This window comes from Diabrotica virgifera, chromosome 3 (assembly GCF_917563875.1).
Source record: "Diabrotica virgifera virgifera chromosome 3, PGI_DIABVI_V3a".
NCBI lineage: Eukaryota > Metazoa > Arthropoda > Insecta > Coleoptera > Chrysomelidae > Diabrotica > Diabrotica virgifera.
The window spans coordinates 133,456,909-133,471,904 of NC_065445.1; the positions used below are offsets into that span (position 1 = coordinate 133,456,909).

Below are 14,996 nucleotides of genomic sequence, written 5' to 3' on the forward strand. Positions count from 1 at the left end.
TTCTAGAAAAAGACATAACATTACATTTAGACGCATTTAGCTGCAAACAATTAGTGTCACACCATATACTGATTTTATTTAAATTTTCTTGAAGTTTAATGCAATCGGAGGGTGACTTAATTTCAAAAAATAATTTTAAATCGTCCGCATAAATTAGTGAATGAACATCTAGGTCATCAACAATATCATTAACGAATATCACAAACAATAGCGGCCCTACAATTGAACCTTGAGGTACTCCGGATAACTGAGGAAAAGGGGTTGATTTAAAACCTCTAATTTGTGTATATTGCCATCGATCTGTAAAATAAGAGTTAAATAATTGTAACAGCGTAGGTGTGATTGAAATAGAACTGAGCTTATTCAGTAGAATTTTATGACTTAAGCGGTCAAAAGCTTTGGAAAAGTCAGTGTATATGACGACGACTTGAGCATTTCTGTCTAATGCTTCACACAGGAATTGAGTGATATTAACAAGATTTGTTAAAGTAGATTTACCACTGATAAATCCGTGCTGTTGGGGAACTATGAATGGTGAAATGTGGGTGTAAAGGTGTTTATTTATACATATCTCGAAAATTTTACTAAAGTTGGATATGATAGCAATAGGCCTATAGTTTTGGATAGAAGTTCGATTTTCTTTCTTAAACACAGGGATAATTTTAGAAACTTTCCATTGTGTGGGAAAGACCGAACTGGATAATATGCAGTTAAATAAAGTACACAGAGGAGTTGAAAATACGTGGGCACAATCTTTTATGAGAAATGCAGGAATATTATCTGGTCCCATCGTCATGTTCGGCTTAATCTTCCTTATGGCCTGTTCAATTTCAGATTTTGTAAAAGCGGGAATGTGCAATAGTTCGGCAATATATGTATTTAATTTGGGAGTGATATGGTCGGGAGGAGAAATATCGGTGTATGACTTTGAGAAGAAATCGGCAAATGATGAGGCAATATCCTGTGAAGTCTCTAGCTTTATATTATTATACGACATAGTTTCAGGAATAGAACAATTTGTTTTCTTGGAGTTTATGAACGACCAAAAGCTACGAGGATCTTGTTTAAGATTGAGTTCTAGTTGAGACACATAACGCTTGTATATTATTTGATTAAAGTATTTGAATTCTGAACGAATTCTCTTGAATTCAGTGTAATTTTGAATATTACGAGATTTTTTGTACGCGTTCCAAGCTCTATTTTTAGTATTCAGAAGATTAATCAGATCACCATTGAACCAAATCGGATAACGTTTAGTTTGCTTCTTTTTAAGAGGAATATGTTTAGGGAAGATGCTGTGAATATACTGATAAAAGGCATTTAGGTTGCTGTTGATATCAAGATCAGTGGAAAAAAAAGACCAGTCAGATAAATAGAGTTCATTATAAAGTTCTATAAAGTTGGCTCTCTTAAAGTTAAAATTCTGCTTACTGTCGATTTTGATTTCATTAAATTCTTTTTTAATACTAAAATCAATGATGAGCGCTGGATGATGGTTATCCATGGCAACAACATAGTCAATTGCCTGATATATGTACGTTACAAAATATATTAGAAAATACCAAATCTAGGATTCGTTCATTATGATTAACTACATGATTATATTGCGATAGATTAAAGAAATTTGCAACATTCTGCACGGCCACTGATTCACCGGTAGTAATGCCTTGAGTATATTCCGGTATATTAAAATCACCCAAGACTAATACTGTTTCGTTAAAAAGACATTCAACTGTTTCTAAACACTCTAGGAATAATTATATTTCAGCTAGAGGTGTTTGCGGAGGTATATATACTAACACGAGATAAAAAACTATTTTCTTTGATACAACTTTGCTTATGACTACATCAATTAATTTGACTTCAGCAATAGCAGCACATATAGAGTAGACATCAATAGGAATAACATTTAATGCTTTATTAACTGCTAATAGTACACCTCCACCTCTAGTTGTCCCAGTGGCTAAAAAATCCCGATCTGAACGAATCACAGTAAACAGTTCAGGATCAAAAAGTTCCGAATCATACACACTAGAATTTAACCAAGTTTCAGTGAACGCAAAAATTTTATGGGTACCAGGAACGGAGCCGTGGTTAGTGTAAACCAATTGAGTCCGACCTAGCAAACTGCGACAGTTTTGGTAATATACTTCAATATTTAGTTTTGGGCTTCCATTATTCTTCACCTGGGGCTTAATAAATTGTTTCTGTGGTTGCTATTTAATGTCAAGTATATTAGCCTTAAATGAGTCCAGCGTATGCTTGAATACATGACATGAGGATTTATCCCATGTTGCATGGTCAGTATTAATCGTCTGAACTCCATCACGTTTGTTATAATTAACACAGTTTATACATTTTAAAGCAGTAGACTTACATTCAGAGACTTGATGACTTAAAGAACATTTTGGACAGACTACTTGACTTGCTTGACAATTATTTGCGAAGTGATGAAAACCGCAGCATTTGAAACATCGCCTAACCTCCACGGCATCATATACTCTACAATAATCATAACCCACAACAACATGCTCATAATTTAAAAGACGATGATAGGTAGCCAGATCTACTTGAAGTATAGCTTGAAATACATTTTGATTTTTCTTTAAGGGACTGACCGATATTACATCACAAACGCAGTCACTTGATAGCACGCTATGATTTTGCTCTTTAAGCATATTTAACAGGATAACTTTATCTAAATTTTCAGAAATACCGACAATACGTACACGAGGATTAAGAGGAGAAATTACTTTAATATTATATTTATTGTTCATTGTAGAGTTCATTAAATCTTGAAATTTCGAATCGTTACCACAACGGATCGCTATACCGCCTTTGTTGATTTCTTTTACTTGTGTAACCTGGATATTTTCTTTAATAGGATCAATTTTACGGATTAACTCGGATTTGGTAGAAGAAGAAGATTGTTTTGGATCTTTGGGTGTAATTAGCACAGTAGGAGCTTTCTGGACTACTTTCGCAAATGACAATTCAGGCGAGCTGCACGAAGGTCTTGGGACATCAGGAATTTGATCTTTTAACATTTTTAGCATCTCGTCTTTGAATGATTTAAACATCACATCGATCTTCTTTGCCATTAGATCTGGAAAACTGTTCAATTGCGTCATAACAGCAGCGACAGACTTCTCAACTGCTTCACAATTACCATTGTAGAAATCACACAAGAAAAAGACATTGTCTTTCTTGGAGAGAAATCGGAATTCAGAGTCCGATAAATTAGCACAAGGTCCATGAAACCAGCGACCACAGGGTCCTTCACAGCCAATTAAATGAGCGTCTTTTTTATACGTTTTACACTTGGCACAATCCGACATTCTGATCAGACTTGCTTATATGCAGGACATAAATTAGGAATAAACTGTTTTAAGATCCTGGCCTAACATCAAATTTGTTATTATTTTTTGCTGGACACTACTCGATAAGATAAAACAACTTGATCAAAGCCAATGAAGATATGAAAGCCAGACATGCAGTTTTGAGACAAAATCCACAAATTCTGTTTACAATAGTGTGTATAGAAAGTTCAAAACTTACGGTAAGCAAAAACACAGAATTTTCCACGTACACTATACCCACAAAAATAGAAGTCAAAGACAGAGCAGACAACTTTCAGAGGCATATCAATAGGCCAGTTTAATGGATATATAACAAATATAACAATTATAAAATGATTGGAAGAGAAAAACATAAAAATCAGGGGTATAGTGCAAATTAAGCTGTACCGGAACGCTATGACTTTGTGATATTACTTTTCAGTGCAGTGGTCAGTTTTCCACGGAGTTTGAGGAACCCAAAAAAGCAGTACCGGAACGGCGTTTTGGCTCCACTACACCAATGATAAAAACACTATACTCAATTTTGTGAAATACGTACTTATACATTCCACAATAGTGGATATAGTGTTTTATGTTTCCTCTTTACAGTAGGTACTGTAGAGAAAATCGAGAGCTTGGCGGACCAAAATTTGATGGAGTACAAACCGAAAACTGAGTAAGTTATCAGCTTGCACGTATTCAAATATGTAAGTTTGCAAGTATGCATATGCAGGAATGCAATCCTGTTCCCTAGAGGTTTCGGTAGGTGCAGTTGGGGCCGTACTGGGCTCTGTGGACGCCTTCCGGTCCTGTGAATTAGACCGGGATGAAGTTCTGGTATCTACCATGATACTTTATAAAATTCTCGTGTGTCCAGGACTCTGGTCTGACACACGAACGATGTTGTGGACAAGTGCGTGATTCACAAGGAAAATCCCACTGGTCCAGTGATATACTACTCAGGTGTGTGACGTACAGAGGTAGGAATATCCCTAGGGTAGTATAGAAATCGAAAAATAAGATAAAATATATATGCAACGATATAAATGGCATACGAAACATATAGCAAGTGCGTAACCTACGAGAGGAGTACCACAGGGCTAGTATTTTCCGGAAAGTGTAAATATGACAAAATAAGAAAAGTAACAGAAAATAGCATAGAAATAATATATCAGTGTTCTTGACTTACGGAAGAACACGTAGAGCCAACAGAAAAATATGCATAAAAGTATGTCTAAGTATTTCTTACGAGAAGAAAATACTTAGAAAAGAAAGAAAAATAGAACAGATATAATGGTAGGGGAGCCCAAGCGGGGATTTCTGCAGTTACTCGAGCGCGTCAGATTATTACATGGGGAGAAACCTTGCACCCTGAAAATGTACCTCTACCATATATTGGCTCTTAATGCAGGGGAGTTCGTTAAGTCGTTAAGTGGGGGCCGAAAAAAAATTCTATCCTTAGAAAAACTCGAAATCGTCACATTAAGATAAGGTAAGTTAAGTACATGCAAAACAGTGTATATTTCAAAAATCTGAAGATTTGAGCGGGGCGTAAGGAAATAGGTGGGTCCCAAAGTTTCACAAGAAAAAAGCGAACATTTCGCGAAATGAATGACAGATCGAAGAACTAAAAAATGATGCATGCTCAATATTTTTCAAACTTACTTTAAAAGGTTAGAAGAGATGAGAAACATCTCCACATATTACATTTAGAATTATTGTTTGAGATGTCTCAGTTTTCTGAGGCTTTTATAAGAATTGGTGTTGTCAGCCTATTAAGTTTGTAGCATTGGACTACAGACAATCGGCTCGCAAAACGAGTGGCGTACCTACTTTTAATAAATTATAAATGTTAGGGTCGGTACTTATGAGAAAGGGCTTGTTGGCTAGTTATTATCTACATTATTTCCTCACAGTTAATTGCACGCGATTGCTTGGAATTCTTAATTGACGATTTGCCACCAATTTTAGAGGATGTTCAACTGCTTTATCCAATTTGTAATTAGAAAGATGGTGCACTGCCATATTATTTCATGACCAGCCAAGTCCGCAAATCTTAATAAGCTTTATTTTTATTTTTAAGAACATTTGACGACATTTTCGCAAACATGGCGAAAACACCCGATAAGAATTCTTGGACTATATTCAGGAAACCAAGTAACTCGTAATGAAATAAGACGTGTTGCCGCTTTAGTAGGAGGGCACTTTGAAACTTTCACTAATTGAGTAGGGATGTCTGCAGCTGCAGTGTAAGTACCCCTTTGTTTATAGATGTTTTCAATAATACACTTCGTCGCTTCATTTCCTTGAAATAAATAAAAATGAACTTACAATTTTTATGTTTCTTCGTTTTCTAATTGAATCTAGACTACATTTCCAAAATGTGAATTTAACTATATCTACGGGATACCTTGTACGTACAGCTGGTTCCAAAAAAAAACTGATACGACTCTTAATGCGTATTTTGTAGAAAATTGGGCAGTGTATTTTGAAGGATAAATAATTATTATTTACATACTGTCACTCTCACTGCCAAATCTTAAAATTTGTCAGATAACTTATTCTGTTCAACCTCAAAAAATGGCCCCACATGCTGGCAAAGAACTAAAATCAAGAATTGTAACGAAATTAGAAGATGGCTGGTCACTATCTGCCGTAGCGAACCATTTTAACGTAAGCAGAACAACCGTTTTTAATATTAATAAAAGATGGAGAGAACAAGAAACTCTCGAAAGAAAGCAAGGTTTGGGAAGAGCTCTCTGAAGAAGACAATTTCATAGTTCCTTTCACGCAGATGGACCGAAGACTACAAGCTGTTATCACTGCTGATAGAGATATTACAAATATTAAAAATATTAATTTTATTTTTACATACCTAAATTTAGTACAGTTTTTGGTCATCCAGACCCTCGCTTTCTTACGAAAGTTTCTTGTTCCCTCCATTTTTTATTAATAGAAAAACTGTGTTTCTGCTTATGTTAAAATGTTTTGCTGCCTCTGATAGTGCCCACTTATCTATTAATTTGGTTACAATTCTTGCTTTAATATACATATTGTTTAGTTAAGTCGTTTGTTTTATTCCTTAATAATAATAAAAATGATAACAACAACCCTATTTTATGTAAAAATTATCATTTATAAACTCTTTATAAAATGCACAAATTCAAAATAATATAAAAATTTAGACATTCATAATTTACATTGCAGTGCATACCAACAGTATATCTGTATGAATTTCAGATTTTTATAATCTTGTAAATTTTCAATCAGAAATGTGTTCGTTAAAGTGCGTTTACAATGCTTATCAGTGATATGTTTGCTATCCATGGAATTTGGAGAATTCTTGGCTATACCCAAATCTCGATATAACTCGACTCCATATCATATAATAGGTTTCTAAAAAAGTTCAATGTCATTTAAAATTTTATTTCAATTCTAATTTCGTATGTATATAAGGCTTTAGCATGGTTTTATATATTGTCACTTATTATGAACAGTTTAATATTTTTTACAGAGATTAAAGTATTAGGAATCATAGGAATTTCTGCCAGACACATAATAAAGAATGAGGATACATTATGAGAAACTGGAGTCCAGAATGTGGTGAGATGTATACCAGCACGAGGCCGCAAATGAAGGGATCATGTTATATTGTTCTCTCCATTTGCGGCCTCTTGCTTGTGCAATAACATTAACAATATATTGCTTGGAAAATAGCACACAAGTTCTTCAAATTGTATATAAGCAAAAGAATTACAATGGTTCTCAATAAAGTTTTGTAATATTGTAAATGGTTATTTCTAACTTTTTTAAAATTCTTTTGATAGAATAACTCTCCCTCTCTCTCTCGCTCATCATTGGAAGTTCATTTTCTTCTGATTTATGTTATTTTAAAAAAAGTGGTTTGGGTAAAGAAATTGAACAACTTTTAATTGATTAATAACTGAAATTTTAACCAAATTTTTAACACTATAGAACCCAACTTTGCACGCAATATCAAGGTTGTAGGTCCATTTTTTTTACAACGGTTATTCACATAAAATAAACACTCATTTAACAATGAAAATTCATTTTTTAGTAGTCAGTTATGTATGTTCTAACTTACCCAAGTACGGTATCATCATCAGCAACTACAATCCATTTTATGGAATCATTATGTTTAGTATCTTCTAATACATATTTTAATATTGCTATGGTTTTCATACAGTGTCCAGTTTCACTATTAGGTACACCTAAATCTATCGTTGGAATTGATTTATCTAAAAGATACAAGAGAACAATTTCTAAATATTTACGCAAGCAAAAAATACAAGAAAAATAAACCGTTTAAAAATTAAACGTAACGCCTATGTTTCGATAATATGTCAAATTTTTTATCACATTAAAAATTACATTAAACTTTGAAACAGTAATAGGGATACAAAAATATTAATCTAAATAAAGCGGAATAGACTCATGAATTTTAAATAGTTTATGTAAATACACATTCATTCGTCATAATTAATATTAGATGGCGCTAATGGTGTCCCTCGACTTTTATATTAGACACTCTCCATTTTTAAAAAGTACGGCAATAATTCCAACTCATGATAAAAATAGCTATCATATTATTATTATATTATTAGCTCTGAAGCTATTTCCTTGTGACATTTTTATGATTACCTATTTAAATGGGAAATAAGCCACAATTAAATTGATTAAATTAATTTTATTATCGTTTCGAATCCCAAATCGGGTTTCGTTGTCAAAATACAAAATACTACTAAAATAAACAAAAATGTTGTTGCTAAGTAAAAAAAAATCTTCTAATAATTTATTTAATCTGACTCATTTATATTGGCAATTCAGACGTATATTATACATTTTAAAGTAGAAAACTTTAAAATGATATTGTCAATATTTATGAGTTGCGTTCCTGGGACGACTTTATTAAAAGATAGTTCATTCGATTACATGAAATCAATCCCAACTCAAGAATATCCGTCGCAAAAAAATCATAGCATGTGATCTGTCTTTAAAAAGACAACCAAATGCAACGATGACAGTAAAATTCTCGCGTTAGAAAATTATTAGAAGATTTTTTTTTACTTACCAACAACATTTTTGTTTATTTTAGTAGTATTTTGTATTTTGACAACGAAACCCGATTTGGGCTTCGAAACGTTAATAAAATTATTTTTTGAATTTAGTTGTGGCTTATTTCCCATCTAAATAGTTAATTATATTATTAATATCACAAGGAAAAATTCCTGTACTGGCTGTATACCATAAATCACAAAAAATAAAAACCTTATTTTGTAAAAGGTATATGTATTAAAAATCCCTAAAAAGGGCTGTATCACAAAACGTTTTCGGAATCAATATTCCATCATCAGTGTTATCACCTAAAATAAGTATAACTCTATACGCTCTGAGCTTCGCTGGTGTCGCTCCTAGCGGATTAGTAATGCAACTTTCACCGGTAATTTTTAAATTTATTATTTAATTGTTATCGCTTAATATTTACAACGCAAAAAAGTAATTAAATTATAATCGATTTTTTTAAGATTTTGCTAATCATTTTGACGTTCTATTGATGAAATATTAATTTCTTACTTCGGATACTTTCACAATTATCGTGTAGATGGTGCTAAGATTAATAGATTAATTTATAATTACATATTACGGAACATTAAAAAAAACTTAAATTCAGTATTTAAAACGTAAGTATATTTAAGGTAAACATATATACCACAGCTTTGACCAACTAATATTTTTTATAATTATTGTTTTTATTTTTAATTTTAAATTAATCACTTTGACATTTATGTCAAATTTCCAGTAAACGTTTACAGACTTGTCACTACTGGCGCTCGCGAATTTTTAAATATCCCCTCTACGTACGAGCTCACAGCGTATAAGTAAAACAAACGTGAGGTTAAATTTTGACAAAGGTAAAAAAGTGAATAGATAGTTTACTTAGAGGTTAATCCACCAAAAGGTACGGGCAAAAACCCTTAAATTGATTTTAAACATTTGGGGTTACATTATGTTATCTGATTTTGAAGGATATTAAAAATATTTCCAGATTAACCCCTGGCATCACATGACATCAACCATATTGGTTGGAAAATTGTAGGTAGAACTTTACATGTCAGAGTTTAGGTGACAACTGATCGGAATGACCCCCGGAAGGATGTCATTACCAGACTGACACTGGCGAAGCGTCCATGTAATCACTGTTACCATTGGTAACAGTTAAAAATCTTGCAAATAAATATTTTATGACGATGAATAATTCTATTTACCAGTATTTTTACCAATAGAAATATATTATTATATTATGTGGTAATAGTACCTAACTCAGTAAATAACTCACTAAATAGCCAACTACTCGTAGACACGAAAATATTGGCGAGTTTATGTGACTCCGTTGCACTTTATTATACTCTGTTACCAGACTAATTTCTGGTGACAATGGTTATATACGCACGCTGGCGCTCGGGACCGGCTAGTGACTGAAAATTTTGAAGAAGCGACGGCATAAGCGCGCTGTGTATCAGTACGGCTGTTACCAAATTTAAAATTGGTGACAGTACCTATAAAAAGTGTGCGTGCAGTTAACCATAGATGAGTGTCGTTTCTTAATCGATAAACTACTTGAAAAGTAATTCTCCTTGTATAATTTTGAAGAAAAAAATGAGATTATTAAAAATGAAAGACCTATTTTAAACAATTTAAAAAAGGAATCAACAAAAGTTGTTCGATATTTTAAATTTAGTTGGTACAGTGAAAATCCTTGGTTATATTATCGTTGCAAGAAAAATATACTGTATTGCTGGCCATGTCTTCTGGTTTCTACAGAAAAATGGGTGGACCAGGTTCACGATTTAAATGGTGTTAGATTTTTAAAAAGGAGACATTAAATTTCTCCGTTACCTACATGTATGATGTATACCCAATTTGATTCAGTTTGGCAAAACAAAAATCAAAAGTTCTCTTAACCAAGCTTTTAAAGCAAATATTGCTAAACATAATGAGTTTGTTCAAAAATAGATAGGTATATGGTATATCCTTAGCACACTTATAAGAGATACTGTATGTTTTTGGGCCAAACAAGAACTAGCGTTTCGTGATCATTTTGAGTGCGACGACTCTGACAATCGAGGCAATTACGGGGAATTGTTAACATTAATTGCCAAAAAAGATCAAAAATTTTGTCAACATCTAGAAACATCTGTTTTTTCGAGAGTTTCAAGTCATATACAAAATGATATTATTGAAGCTACACTCACCGGCACAAAATTCCGCCACCCAAAATTTTTGATTAAGTTTGACAATTTATAACTTTATTATTTTTGTGCTCCGATTTTCAAGATTCTTGCACCAGTTTGTAGGTACATGTATTCATATTGTTTGGTATTATTCCGGTAACAAAAATTTTTGCTTGCATGTCATTGTACAGGGGTGAAAGGAAGCGTTGTATTTTCTCCTAATTTTACAAAATTCTGTTGAAAAAACGGAATAGCTGATTTTGTTTCATAGTCCTGTCATATTTTCCCGGAGGCATCACCAACATTTTGTTTTTTAATTATCCGAATATCTTTTTTCTTGTAAGAGCTGTACCATTTTTTGTAAATAAAAACACTGATTGACTCATACAATTGAGGTTGGATTGATAAGATTAGAATGGCCCGCATGCAGCCCAGATTTCAATCATATTGAGCATTTATGGGATGAATAAAAAAGCTATTTGCCGTCATCCTAGGCCTCCAGAAAAGTTGGTACATTTATCTTTATTAGATGCTAAACAGATTGCGAGCAGTCGTTGCTGCAAGAGGTGGACATAACCGCTATTGAATTGTTTTGTTTTCTTATTAAATTTGTTTTGTTTTGTTAATTTTAGTGCGTTTGATATTTTTAATTAAATAAACCTTCAAAGCAGTGTTTTTAATTACAGCTCTTACAAGAAAAGAGATATTCAGATAATTAAAAAAACAAGACCTTAGTGATACCTCCAGGATAATACAAAAAGGGTATGAAACAAAATCAGCCTTCCAATTTTTCCACAGAATTTTTTAAAGTTAGGAGAAAAAACAACGCTTACATTCACTCACGTATAATGCCATCTAAGCAAAAAATTTTTGTTACCAGAATAATAGCAATTGACATCAATACATGTACCTACAAACTCGTGCAAGAATCTTGAAAATCGAAGTACAAATAATAAAGTTATAGATTGTCAAATTTAATCAAAAATTTTGGGTGGCGGAATTTTGTGCCGGTGAGTGTATATATACATTTAGCCATATCTTCATTTTGTTAAATAAGATTTTTTGCATCTGGTTTTGGTAACACTTCAGAAAAAGTCACGCGTCGCCACTGCAGACTGACACCGCACCTTTACAGAATCTAATATGTGTAGTTGAAGCCATCGAGCATATTGATTAAATCAGATCTTACTCAAATGCAACGAAATCATCTCAAGAAATTATATGAAGAACTTGATAGGCGTAGAAGAAATGGTGAATCAAACTTGGCAATACGATACAAGAATGGTAACCCGTTTATTTCAAAGGTAAAAGAACAAAACCACCAGAATCCAAAAAACTCCCAAATGCGAACATAAGTATGAATAGTCTATCACTTTACTACCAAAATGTGCGTGGTCTGCGTACGAAGCTAAAGGACATATATTTGACATCCTGTTCAGCAACATATGACGTTATTCTCCTAACAGAGAGTTGGCTTGGTCCTGAAATTAAAAGTAATGAAGTTTTCTGTGATTTATATACCGTATACCGTCGGGACCGTGATCATATTTCCAGCGAGAAATCAAGAGGAGGTGGAGTGTTAATTGCAGTTAGAAGTGATATCAGTTCTTGTCTAGTGGAAATTGCCAGTTCAAATGTAGAACAGGTTTTTGCTGGAATTACTATTAATTGCATTAAATATGTTTTTGGCTGTGTCTACATTCCGCCCAGATCTAGATTGGATGTTTATTCCAATCACATTGATACTGTAAAACTAATTATGAATAAGTATAAAGATTCTAAACTAGTATTATTTGGGGATTATAATCTACCAAATCTGATATGGGACGGTGAGACGACTGCTAAAAATATAGGTAATGATACTGAAATTTTGTTTTGTGACGAGTTCAATTTTTTAGGATTAGGTCAATATAATTATTTTAAAAACCAGTATGACTCAATTCTTGATCTGTGTTTCTCTGATACTTATTTAAATTTAAAAAAAGCGGAAGCTTTAATGACGTGTGACAGGTATCATCCCTCACTTGAAGCATTAATATTATTTGATAATCAATATATCAGTTTGGAAACTAATATTTATTATAACTTTCACAAGGCGGATTATGGTGCCTTGAATAATTATTTGCTTCAGATCAATTGGATTGAGTTGTACTGTTTAGAGGATGTAAATGACATTTAAGATGCTTTTTATTCCATTATTTGGAACGCAATTGAACTTTTTGTACCAAAGATATCTGTAAAAAGATCGAATTTTCCTGTTTGGTTCTCATCTGAACTTAAGAGTAAAGTCATTGCCAAAAAGATTGCGCATAAAAAATATAAAACTACAAATAAGTATCACCACTATATTGAATTTAAAAATTTGAGAGATGAATGCTCATTACTCACTGAGCAGTCTTACAATGCTTACGTTTCAAAGATGGAAGTGAGAATAAATGAGAACGCTGGTGAATTTTGGAAGTTCATCAAAAATAAAACCAACGGACATGGTGCTCTCCCTGGCTCTATGTTTCTAGGTGAGGAAAGTGAGAATGACAAACAAAAAATAACAGAGTTGTTTGCGAAACATTTTGGTACTGTATACAGCACTTTTAATGGTAAATCTCTGGATAACCTGGAGAGTAATGAAATTTTCTCACAACAGCTGGAGGTGGAAATTAGTAACCTCGAAGTCACTTTTGACAATTTACTGAATGTGTTGTTGTCATTAAATGTCAATAAAGGGGCTGGCCCTGATTTGATACCGAATTTGTTCCTAAGAGAAAGTGCAGTGTCCTTGTGTGAACCATTAGTATATGTTCTTAATAAATCTCTCCAGACGGGAATTTTCCCGAACAGATGGAAACATTCCTTTGTGTGTCCTATTTTCAAGGCAGGAGATCATAGTGATATCAAAAATTATCGGCCAGTTTGTATTCAGTCAGCCTTATCTAAAGTATTTGAAAAAATGGTTTTGCCAAGTTTGGATAATTGTTTTAGGAACATTATTACGGACAACCAACATGGATTTGTAGGCGGACGTTCTACTCTCACTAACCTCTTTTTGTATATCGATAGTATAGGTACAGCAATGGATGAGGGTTACGAGGTGCACTCTATATACACCGATTTCAGTAAGGCCTTTGACCTACTAGATCATAATGTCTTAATTACAAAGCTGAGAAACTTTGGTATCACTGGTTCTTTATTAGCTTGGTTTACTTCGTATTTGCAAGGAAGAACATTGCAAGTAAGATCAGCAGGATGTGTTTCTAATGGATTTGAAGCTGTGTCAGGGGTTCCGCAGGGTTCCCATTTGGGTCCTAAGCTTTTTCTGTTGTTGGTAAATGATATTGGTAGGAATTTTAAATCTGAATATCTGATATTTGCAGACGACTTGAAGATATTTAAATGCATTAGGTCAGAATCTGATTGTGAGGGTTTGCAGAGAGACTTGGATTCTTTAGTACATTGGTGCCAGGAAAATAATCTTAGATTGAATGCTTCGAAATGCTCATATATTATTTTTTCACGTAATAAGACCACCAGTGATTTTAAATACAAGATAGGAGATGTGGATTTATCTAGGGTTCAGGTAATTAAGGATTTAGGTGTGTTGCTGGATAGTAAGCTAAGTTTCGTGGACCATTATGATGCCATTATTGCGCGTGCTAATCGGACATTAGGGTTAGTCATCAGAATGTCATATGATTTTAATAATTTGTTTGTAATTGTGAGATTGTTTTTGAGTTATGTTCGTTCATTACTAGAGTATTGTTCAGTGATTTGGAGTCCAAGTTATGAGAATCACAAATATCGAATTGAATCGATTCAAAATAAATTCGTTAGATATCTGCGGTATAGATTAGGTACTAGAGGAATGCAATTGAATTCCAGTCAGGTCATGCAGATGTTTCATTTGCACCGTCTAGAGGATCGCAGGCGATACTTTGACCTTAATTTCGTATTTAAGGTGTTAAATGGTATTATTGTTGCACCTAGCATTCTGGGTCGAATAGATTTTTATGTTCCAGCTAGGAATTTGAGAAGATGTCCCTTGCTATCCGCTAGATCGTGCAATACACGTCTTGCAGAAAATATGCCTTTAAATAGAATTGTTTCTAGTGTAAATGAGTTTCCAAATATAGACTTTATGGGAGTCACACTAAATGCTTTTAAAAGGACTATTTCACGTGAATTATTTTAATTTGATTTTAATTTTTTGATGTCGTTAGTTTAATTGTAAGTAATGTAAGTTAACTTGTGTTCAATGTTTAATTTTGACTTTTAATTTTAATTGTAAAATGGAGTTTTCCGTCAATAAATATTAATTAATTAATTAATTCAGCAAAAAGAATATAAATTTTATGTTAATATTTAAATAACAACAGTAGTGAAAAATATTTGTTGGGATTAAATAGCTATT

At 33.0% G+C, this 14,996-nt stretch overlaps 1 protein-coding gene across 1 annotated transcript in view; it reads right to left on the reverse strand.

Moving 5' to 3' along the window:
* LOC114338855 (beta-1,3-glucosyltransferase) overlaps nucleotides 1-14,996 on the reverse strand; it is a 209,000-nt gene that overhangs the window by 6,749 nt on the left and 187,255 nt on the right. Inside the window, exon 7 of the mRNA XM_050646909.1 lies at nucleotides 7,444-7,597. Within this exon, the coding sequence (XP_050502866.1) occupies nucleotides 7,444-7,597 (154 nt within the window). The remainder of the gene's footprint in view (nucleotides 1-7,443; nucleotides 7,598-14,996) is intronic.